Consider the following 10,796-nt stretch of genomic DNA (forward strand, 5'->3'; position numbering starts at 1 on the left):
TATTCATGTATTTGTCAAGATGCCCCTTAAATGTCATTCTTGTCCCTGCTTCCACCACCTCCTCCGGTAGCGAGTTCCAGGCACCCACTGACCTATGTAAAAAACTTGCCTCGTACATCTACTCTAAACCTTGCCCCTCGCACCTTAAACCTATGCCCCCTAGTAATTGACTCCTCTACCCTGGGGAAAAGCCTCTGACTATCCACTCTGTCTATGCCCCTCATAATTCTGTAGACCTCTATCAGGTCGCCCCTCAACCTCCGTCGTTCTAGTGAGAACAAACAGAGTTTATTCAACTGCTCCTCATAGCTAATCCCCTCCATACCTGGCAACATTCTGGTAAATCTCTTCTGCACTCTCTCTAAAGCCTCCACATCCTTCTGGTAGTGTGGCGACCAGAATTGAACACTATACTCCAAGCGTGGCCTAACTAAGGTTCTATACAGCTGCAACATGACTTGCCAATTCTTATACTCAATGCCCCAGCCAATGAAGGCAAGCATGCCGTATGCCTTCTTGACTACCTTCTCCACCTGTGTTGCCCCTTTCAGTGACCTGTGGACTTGTACACCTAGATCTCTCTGACTTTCAATACTCTTGAGGGTTCTACCATTCACTGTATATTCCCTACCAGCATTAGACCTTCCAAAATGCATTACCTCACATTTGTCCGCATTAAACTCCATCTGCCATCTCTCCACCCAAGTCTCCAAACAATCTAAATCCTGCTGTATCCTCTGACAGTCTTCATCGCTATCCGCAATTCCACCAACCTTTGTGTCATCTGCAAACTTATTAATCAGACCAGTTACATTTTCCTCCAAATCATTTATATATACTACAAACAGCAAAGGTCCCAGCACTGATCCCTGTGGAACACCACTAGTCACAGCCCTCCAATTAGAAAAGCATCCTTCCATTGCTACTCTCTGCCTTCTATGACCTAGCCAGTTCTGTATCCACCTTGCCAGCTCACCCCTGATCCCGTGTGACCTCACCTTTTGTACTACTCTGCCATGAGGGACCTTGTCAAAGGCCTTACGGAAGTCCATATAGACAACATCCACTGCCCTACCTGCATCAATCATCTTTGTGACCTCTTCAAAAAACTTTATCAAGTTAGTGAGACACGACCTCCCCTTCACAAAACCATGCTGCCTCTCACTAATACATCCATTTGTTTCCAAATGGGAGTAGATCCTGTCTCGAAGAATTCTCTCCAGTAATTTCCCTACTGACATAAGGCTCACCGTCCTGTAGTTCCCTGGATTATCCTTGCTACCCTTCTTAAACAGAGGAACAGCATTGGCTATTCTCCAGTCCTCCGGGACATCACCTGAAGACAGTGAGGATCCAAAGATTTCTGTCAAGACCTCAGCAAATTCCTCTCTAGCCTCCTTCAGTATTCTGGGGTAGATCCCATCAGGCCCTGGGGACTTATCTACCTTAATATTTTTCAAGACGCCCAACACCGCGTCTTTTTGGATCTCAATGTGACCCAGGCTATCTACACACCCTTCTCCAGACTCAACATCTACCAATTCCTGCTCTGTTGTTTTTACTCTGCTCCTCTATCTCCCGCTGGCTTTTGGGAGGCCTGTAGTAAACCCCCAACATTGTGACTGCACCCTTCTTATTCCTGATCTCTACCCATATAGCCTCGCTGCCCTCCGAGGTGTCCTCCCGTAGTACAACTGTGATATTCTCCCTAACCAGTAGCGCAACTTCACCACCCCTTTTACATCCCCCTCTATCCCGCCTGAAACATCTAAATCCTGGAACGTTTAGCTGCCAATCCTGCCCTTCCCTCAACCAGGTCTCTGTAATGGCAACAGCATCATAGTTCCAAGTACTAATCCATGCTCTAAGTTCATCTGCCTTACCCGTAATACTTCTTGCATTAAAACATATGCACTTCAGGCCACCAGACCCGTTGTGTTCAGCAACTTCACCCTGTCTGCTCTGCCTCAGAGCCATACTGGCCCTATTCCCAAGTTCTCCCTCAATGATCTCACCTTCTGACCTATTGCTCCCGTGCCCACCCCCCTGCCATACTAGTTTAAACCCTCCCATGTGACACTAGCAAACCTCGCAGCCAGGATATTTATGCCTCTCCAATTTAGATGCAACCCGTCCTTCTTATATAGGTCACACCTGCCCTGAAAGAGCTCCCAGTGGTCCAGATAACGGAAACCCTCCCTCCTACACCAGCTATTTAGCCACGTGTTTAGCTGCTCTATCTTCCTATTTCTAGCCTCACTGGCACATGGCACAGGGAGTAATCCCGAGATTACAACCCTAGAGGTCCTGTCTTTTAACTTTCTGCCGAGCTCCCTGAAATCCTGCTGCAGGACCTCATGCCCCTTCCTGCCTATGTCGTTGGTACCAATATGTACAACGACCTCTGCCTATTTGCCCTCCCCCTTCAGGATGCCCTCTACCCGTTCGGAGACACCCTGGACCCTGGCACCAGGGAGGCAACATACCATCCTGGAGTCTCTTTCACGTCCACAGAAGCGCCTATCTGTGCCCCTGACTATAGAGTCCCCTATGACTATTGCTCTTCTGCGCTTTGACCCTCCCTTCTGAACATCAGAGCCAGCCGTGGTGCCACTGCTCTGGCTGCTGCTGTTTCCCCTGATAGGCTATCCCCCCCCGACAATATCCAAAGGGGTATACCTGTGCGAGAGGGGGACAACCACAGGGGATTCCTGCACTGACTGCCTGCCCTTTCTGGTGGTCACCCATTTCTCTTCCTGCACCTTGGGTGTGACCACATTTATATAACTGCTATCTATGACGCTTTCCGCCACCTGCATGCTCCTAAGTGCATCCAACTGCTGCTCCAACCGAACCATGCGGTCTGTGAGGAGCTCCAGTTGGGTGCACTTTCTGCAGATGAAGCCACCCGGGACGCTGGAAGCCTCCCGGACTTGCCACATCTCACAGTCAGAGCACTACACCCCTCTAATTGACATTGCGTCAATTAATAAGTAAATTAAATTTAAAAGTTTTTTTTAAAAAGTTACTGTTGACTATATGTTTCCTAGCACTAGATTTCTACTATAAATGTGAAAGCTAAATACAGTATTCTTCGATCTTTGGCTTAGATACTCCTCTAAATTATAATTAAGTAATTATGTTTAATTAGTTTACCAATGCTTAATTTTTTTAATTTAGTGTAGATTCCCAACCAGCCAATCAGGTCACAGCTTTTCTGTGATGTCACTTCAGTTTCCCCCCCACACACACAATTTGAAAAGGTAATAAAAGTAAAAATGAGTAAAAATCACTTATTTACCTTCCGAGGGTCTCAGATGCTCTCTGGTCTCTCCCTGCTGATTAAAAGTTACAGGCCAGAAGAAAGAGAGAGAACAAAACAGTAGGGAAAAAGCACCTTCTCCCACTCTGCACCGAATTACCTCACTGCACCAAATTACCAAGTTCCAAATTCCCACTCTGGATGTGTCTCACTCAGGCTGCGTCTCTTTGACCAGCGCAACGCTTTACTGAAGGAAATTTGCATTCTGTACCCAGTCCGAACTATGTGAAACTCCAGACCCAAAGAAATGTGATTGACTGTTTAATGCCCTCTGGCCGAGCAAGCCAGTTATATCAAGCCGCTATGAATTCTAAAAGGAATAGTGAAACTGCACAGATCACTCAGCAGTAAGCAGCGGCACACGCAGCATAGTCCTTCTCATTAACATCTGGGCACTGTGGCAGAATTGGGAGGGCTGTTCCCCAGACCGGTGAAGCAACAGACTGACAGTGATACTCAGATTCATACCTTACAACGTCCCAGATACAAGAGTTACAACAGCCAAGAAAATAGAGGGGAATTCCCAAGGGAAACCAAGTTTAAACAGGAGGATCCTTACAACATACAGTTGGGTGGAAGTTGCCCTGGGAGTCCTCATCATTGACTCTGGACCCTATGAAATCTCATAGAATCTGGTCAAACATAGGCAAGGAAACCTCCTGATGATTACCACCTACCACCACCCCCCCCCCCCCCACCTTAGCTACCACCTACCATCCCCCCCCCCCCCACCTTAGCTGATGAATCCATACTCCATGTTGAATACCACTTGGGCAAAGCAGAGTGCCAAGGACACAGAATGTATTCTGGAAGGGGGTGCTCCAGTTTCCTCCCACTGTCTAAAGAAGTGCAGGTTAGGTGGATTGGCCAGGCTAAATTGCCCCTCAAGTGTCCAAAAGAATAGGTGGGGTTGCTGGGTTATAGGGATAGGGTGGAGGTGCAGGCTTAAGTAGGGTGCTCTTTCCAAGGGCGAGTGCTGGCTCGATGGGCCAAAAGGCCTCCTTCTGCACTGCATATCCTATGATTCTATGAAGTTGGTGAACTCAATGTGAAGTCCGTGAGGCTGTAACGTACCTAATCAGCCACTATCAGCACCCTTCTTAACAGTGTAAATCTGACCTTATTTCAGTTCTCTCCAGCTTTGACAGTCATCCAGACTCGGAAATGTTAGCTCCCTTCTCTCTCCACAGATGCTGTCAAACCTGCTGCGAACGATTGTCCAGTATTTTCTGTTTTTGTTTCAAATTTTATCAGCATTCACAGTAATTTGCTTTTCTCAGAAGTGGGAATGTTTGCAGATGACTGTACAATGTTCAGCACCATTTTCGACTCCTCAAGATGCTGAAGCGTTCAGTGTCCATTTGCAACAGACTTGTACAATATTCAGGCTTGGTCTGAGAATTGGCAAGTAACATTTGTGCACACAGGTGCCAAGTGATGACCATCTCCAACATTGAATGGCACAACAATCACTGAATCTCTGACTATCAACATCCTGAGAGGTTACCACTGACCAGAAACCATAAACAGGATCAGCCATATAAATACTGTATTCATAAGAGCAGGTCAGAGGCTGGGAATTCTGCACAGAGTAACTCACCTCCCGACTCCTCAAAGTTTGTCCACCATCTATAAGGCACAAGTCAAGAGTGTGATGGAATACCATTCACTTACCTGGATGAGCAGCACGGTAGCATAATGGTTAGCGCAATTGCTTCACAGCTCCAGGGTCCCAGGTTCGATTCCCGGCTGGGTCACTGTCTGTGCGGAGTCTGCACGTTCTCCCCGTGCGTGCGTGGGTTTCCTCCAGGTGCTCCGGTTTCCACCCACAGTCCAAAGATGTGCAGGTTAGGTGGATTGGCTATGCTAAATTGCCCTTAGTGTCCAAAATTGCCTTTAGTGTTGGTTGAGTGGGGTTACTGGGTTATGGGGATAGGGTAGTGGGGGCTTGGGTAGGGTGCTCTTTCCAAGAGCCGGTGCAGACTTGAGGGCCGAATGGCCTCCTTCTGCACTGTAAATTCTTTGAAATATATGAAAATCCCCAACAATACTCAACCATCCAGGACAAAGCTTGATTGGCACCTCGCCCAGCACCTTAAACATTCACACCATCCACCACTGACACAGTGGTAAGATCTACAAGGTGCATTTCAACAAAGCTCCTTCAAAAGCACCTTCCAAATCCACAACCTCCAGCACCTAGAAGGGCAAGCACTGCAGATGAAAGGGACTGGCACTACCTGCAAGCTCCCCGCCAAAGTCACACTACACCCTGGCTTGTAACTGTCGCCGTTCCTTCGCTGTCGCTACATTAAAATCCTGGAATTCCCTTTCTCACAGCCCTGAATGTTTGTAAAATGAATTCATGGGATGTGACTGCTAAACCAGCATTTATTGCCAATCACGATGGCACAGTGGTTGGCACTGCTGCCTCACAGCACCAGAGACCCGGGTTAATTCCAGCCTTGGGTGGGAGTTTACACGTCCTCCCAGTGTGTGTGTGTTTCCTCCAGGAGCACCTACACATCTTTGGACAGTGGGAGGAAACTGGAGCAACCGGAGGAACCCATGCAGACAAGACACGGGGGAAAGTGCAAACGCCACACAGACAGTCACCCGAGGCCGGAATTGAACCCGGGTCCTGGGCTGTAAGGCAGCAGTGCTGACCACTGTACACCGTGTCGCAAATCATTCTTTTGTGCAATGCATGATTCCAACCAGCAGAGAATTTCCCTCGGATTCCCACGAATTCCAGTTTTGCTAGAGCTCCTTGATGCTGCCTTAATGTCAACAGCAGTCACTCTCATCTCACCTGCAACAACGTGGACTGCAGCAGTTCAAGGAGGCAACACATATCACCATCTTCTCAAGGATGAAGAGTAAATCCAGACCAAACCAGCACCATCCACATAGGGGATTGTGGTAGTCACCACTAACTGTATAGTAGATGTAGTAACTGTATATTAGATGTAGTACGGTAAGGCTCCTGTACTAGAGGTACGGGGGTAAATCCCTGCCTGGCTCCGCCCAGTAGGCAGTGTATAAATGTGCACGCACACCGGAACTGCTCCCATTCCGGGAGCAACACATCACTGCTTAATAAAGCCTTGATTATTCTCTACTCTCGTCTTGTAGTAATTGATAGTGCATCAATTTATTAAGCAGAGATTTTACAGCGATGGAACTTCGTATCAAGCCTTATCGCCCGCAGCTGGGGAGAAACACAGGACGGTCACTGACTACAGTCAGACCATCAATCGGTACACACAGCTCGACGCGTACACCCTCCCACGCATTTCTGATATGGTCAATCAGATTGCACAGTACCGGGTCTTTTCTACAGTAGACCTGAAATCTGCCTACCACCAGCTCCCCATCCGCAAGGCGGACCGCCAATACACTGCGTTCGAAGCAGATGGCCACCTCTATCATTTCCTTACGGTTCCCTTCAGCGTCACTAACGGGGTCTCGGTCTTCCAACGTGAGATGGACCGAATGGTTGACCGGTACAGACGGAGGGCCACCTTCCAGTACCTAGATAACGTCACCATCTGCGGCCACGATCAGCAGGACCATGATGCTAATCTTCTCAAATTTCTCCACACCGCCAAACTCCTTAACCTCACGTACAATAAGGAGAAGTGCATGTTCCGCACCAACCGCTTAGCCATCCTTGGCTATGTTGTGGAAAACAGAATTCTGGGGCCCGACCCCATGTGCCCCCTCATGGAACTCCCGCACCCCCACTTCCCTGAAACGATACCTGGGGTTTTTCTCCTATTATGCCCAGTGGGTCCCTAAGTATGCGGACAAGGCCCGCCCACTCATTCACTCCACAGATTTCCCCCCCGACGGCTGAGGCCCGCCAGGCCTTCAACCGCATCAAGGCAGACATTGCCAAGGCGACGATGCACACGGTCGATGAGTCCCTCACCTTTCAGGTCGAGAGCGATGCATCGGACGTCGCTCTGGCCGCCACCCTCAACCAGGCAGGCAGGCCCGAGGCATTCTTTTCCCGCACCCTCTATGCCTCCGAAATTCGGCACTCCTCTGTCGAAAAGGAGGCCCAAGCCATCTTAAAGGTGGAGGATCGAGCTCTCCACCTTCAATTACGAGATTTTGTATTGACCCAGTAAGCTCAACGAGCCCCCCGATGCCCTATCCCGAGGTACATGTGCCAGCGCACAAGTGGACCGACTCCGGGCCCTACATGATGGTCTCGATAACCTAGGGGTCACCCGGTTCTTTCACTTCATAAAGGCCTGCAACCTGCCCTATTCCATTGCGGAGGTCAGGGCTGTCACCAGAGACGGCCAGGTCTGCGCGGAGTGTAAACCTCACTTCTACCGGCCAAACCGAGCGCACCTGATGAAGGCCTCCCGCCCCTTTGAACGCCTCAGCATGGACTTCAAAGGGCCCCACCCCTTCACTGACCGAAACACGTACTTCCTGAAGGTGGTCGATGCGTACTCCCGATTTCCCTTCGCCATCCCGTGCCCTGATATGACTTCTGCCACGGTCATTAAAGCGCTCAACAGCATCTTTGCTCTGTTCGGTTTCCCCGCTTAGGTCCACAGCGACCGGGGATCCTCCTTTATGAGCGATGAGCATTGCCTCGAGCAGGACGACCAGATACAACCCCCGGGGAAACGGGCAGGTGGAGAGGGCGAATGGGACGGTCTGGAAGGCCGTCCTACTAGCCAGACGGTCCAGAAATCTCCCGGTCTCCCGCTGGCAGGAGATCCTCTCCGACGCGCTTCACTCCATCCTCTGCAGTGCAACTAACGAAACCCCCCATGAATGTCTCCTTGCCTTCCCCAGGAAGTCTACCTCCGGGGTTTCGCTCCCAACATGGCTGGCAGCTCCTAGACCCGTCCTCCTCCGCAAACATGTGCGGACCCACAAGGTGGACCCGTTGGTTGAAAGAGTACAACTACTGCACGCGAACCCGCAGTACGCCTACGTGGTGCACCCCGACAGGCACCAGGACACAGTCTCCCTCCAGGACCTGGCACCAGCTGGATCCCCCCCCACCCCCCTCAGATTGCCCCGGCGCCACACACCCTCTCCCCAACGCACCTCACCACAGCCCCCGCCCCAGGACGATCCGTCCTCCCACTGGTTCCACTCGGGGGTGAAGACGAGGACAACACGTTCCCGGAGTCACAGGCGACCAAGTCAGCACCCACATCACCACAGGGACCGAGGTGATCACAGCAGAGGATCAAGGCACCCGGCCGACTGAACCTGTAGATTGTGCCTGAACTGTAAATTTTTTCCACCACCCCCGCTGGACTCTTTTTTTAAACAGGGGGATGAATGTGGTAGTCACCACTAACTGTATATTAGATGCAGTACGGTAAGGCTCCTGTACTGGAGGTACAGGGGTAAATCCCTGCCTGCTGGCTCCGTCCAGTAGGCAGTGTACAAGTGTGTGCACACACCCAAGCTGCTTCCATTCTGGTAGCAGTTGCAGGTGGTTAGTACTGTTGCTTCACAGCACCAGGGCCCCAGGTTCAATTCCTGGCTTGGATCACTGTCTGTGCAGATTCTCCCTGTGTCTGTGGGTTTTCACCGGGGGTTCCTGCTTTCTCCCAAAAGCCGTGCTATTAGGTAATTTGGATAGTGAATTCTCCCTCAGTGTACCCGAACACGTGCCAGAATGTGGCGACGAGGGGCTTTTCACAATCACCATGTTGACGTAAGCCTACTTGTGACAATTATTATTAAAATCGGGTGCACACATGGAAGCCAGTCGTGTGGAGTGCCACTAAGATCCCAAAGGGAGGGGCAGTTACCTTTGACACCTTTAGAACTTCAGCTGAGAACAGAGTATGTTGACTAGAGGGTTTAATCCACGATGGGACAAGTGCACTGGTTACGGTATGAACTTCCACATCTGCTGATTGGTGTCGAAACCAAAGCAGTCGCACAAACGCTGGTATTTACAAAACAGCAGACTTTCTTCAAACCACACATTCAAAAGGCAAGGTTCTTGTAACGGCCATGACAGCATTATCCCTGTAACAGCCGGAATGTGAACAGTATGAGGCTGGACTGGGCTAATGGCTCTGTCTGTGACTGCACTGCCAGCAGCGTCCTGAGGGCCCTTCACCAACCTACCATTCCCAGAGCCCGCGCGCCCCGCCCGGCTTCACCTCCTCCCCAATCTCACCGCTACTGACATCTCCGCCTCTACTCTCCGGAGCAGATACGCACCGCTTTGCACAGAGGCATCTTGCACCCTTTTATTTACCTGTTCCACTTCCGCCATGGTGCTCCTGACTCCTCACGTCACGTGAACACTGAGGCCGGCAGCGCATGCGCGGCACTCGCGGGGTCTGCCGGGAGTTGTAGTCCATCTTGCCCCAGTTTGAAGAGGGTATGGGAGAAGGAGGAAAGGTAAAGGGGGGAAGACTGAAAACATAAAGTTTAATTACTAGGATCAGGTTCACTATTACCACCCCACTTGCTACTCCTTGACCTGACATCCCAAAGACTCCTTCCTGCCTTCAGTTCATATACCTATTATCCCTACTCTCTGCTTTCAATCTCCTGACCAATTCCCTATCCATATCAATAGGTTATCTCCAATTCCATTACTCTCATTTGTATTAACAGTCTCTCGTGGGGAACTTTACCGAATGCCTTCTGGCAGTCCATATAAATAATAGACACTCTCTGATCCACCACTTTAGTTAGGTCCACGGTCAATCCACAAGATTTGGTGCACATGCTGTCCAGTGGTTAGCACTGTTGCTTCACAGCACCAGGGTCCCAGGTTTGATTCCCGCTTGGGTCACTGTCTGTGCGGAGTCTGCACGTTATTTCTGTGTGGGTATCCTCCGGGTGCTCCGGTTTCCTCCCACAAGTTCCGAAAGGCGTGCTGTTAGGTAATTTAGACGTTCTGAATTCTCCCTCAGTGTATCCGAACAGGCATCGGAATGTGGCAACTAGGGGTTTTTCACAGTAACTTCATTGCAGTGTTAATGTATGCCTACTTGTGACAATAAAGATTATTATTATTACATATCCATGCTGATTTTCTGACCAGTTCATATGTGACCCATATTGCCTTCTCCCTACACTTGAACTCTTTCAAAATTCTTCAGCCGGTATCCAAACTTGTGCTAATTACCAATAAGTTATCACGTCTGTGTTCATTCGCCGACATTGATTCCTGTTCCAGCAATGCTTTGATTTTTCAATTCTCATCCTTACGTTCAAATCTCTCTATTTCCATGCCCCTCAGAATCTCTATTGCCTCCACTGTCCCTACAACTCCTCAAGTGTCATTTTCATGCAATTCTAACATCCCAACTTTCTTAACCTGACCTTGCCAACTGCGCCTTCAGATATCTAAGTCTTAACCTTGGAATTCCATCTGTGAACCTCTCCACCTTGACACTTCTTACTCCTTTAATATGCCGCTGAAAATCCTCTTGTTTGATCAAGTATTTGGTTGTCTGTCCTC

General features: G+C 49.7%; 1 protein-coding gene across 4 annotated transcripts in view; it reads right to left on the reverse strand.

Moving 5' to 3' along the window:
• Positions 1–9,638, reverse strand: part of vps41 (VPS41 subunit of HOPS complex) — a 267,921-nt gene extending 258,283 nt beyond the window's left edge. For 2 of the 4 annotated variants that reach the window (XM_072467229.1, XM_072467227.1), the window contains exon 1: positions 9,579–9,638. In XM_072467229.1, the coding sequence (XP_072323330.1) occupies positions 9,579–9,596 (18 nt within the window). In that variant the 5' untranslated portion in view covers positions 9,597–9,638. The other 2 variants (XM_072467228.1, XM_072467230.1) reach the window with 2 other exon arrangements.
• Between the last annotated feature and the right edge of the window lie 1,158 nt (positions 9,639–10,796).

This window comes from Scyliorhinus torazame, chromosome 11 (genome assembly GCF_047496885.1).
Source record: "Scyliorhinus torazame isolate Kashiwa2021f chromosome 11, sScyTor2.1, whole genome shotgun sequence".
NCBI classification, from domain to species: domain Eukaryota; kingdom Metazoa; phylum Chordata; class Chondrichthyes; order Carcharhiniformes; family Scyliorhinidae; genus Scyliorhinus; species Scyliorhinus torazame.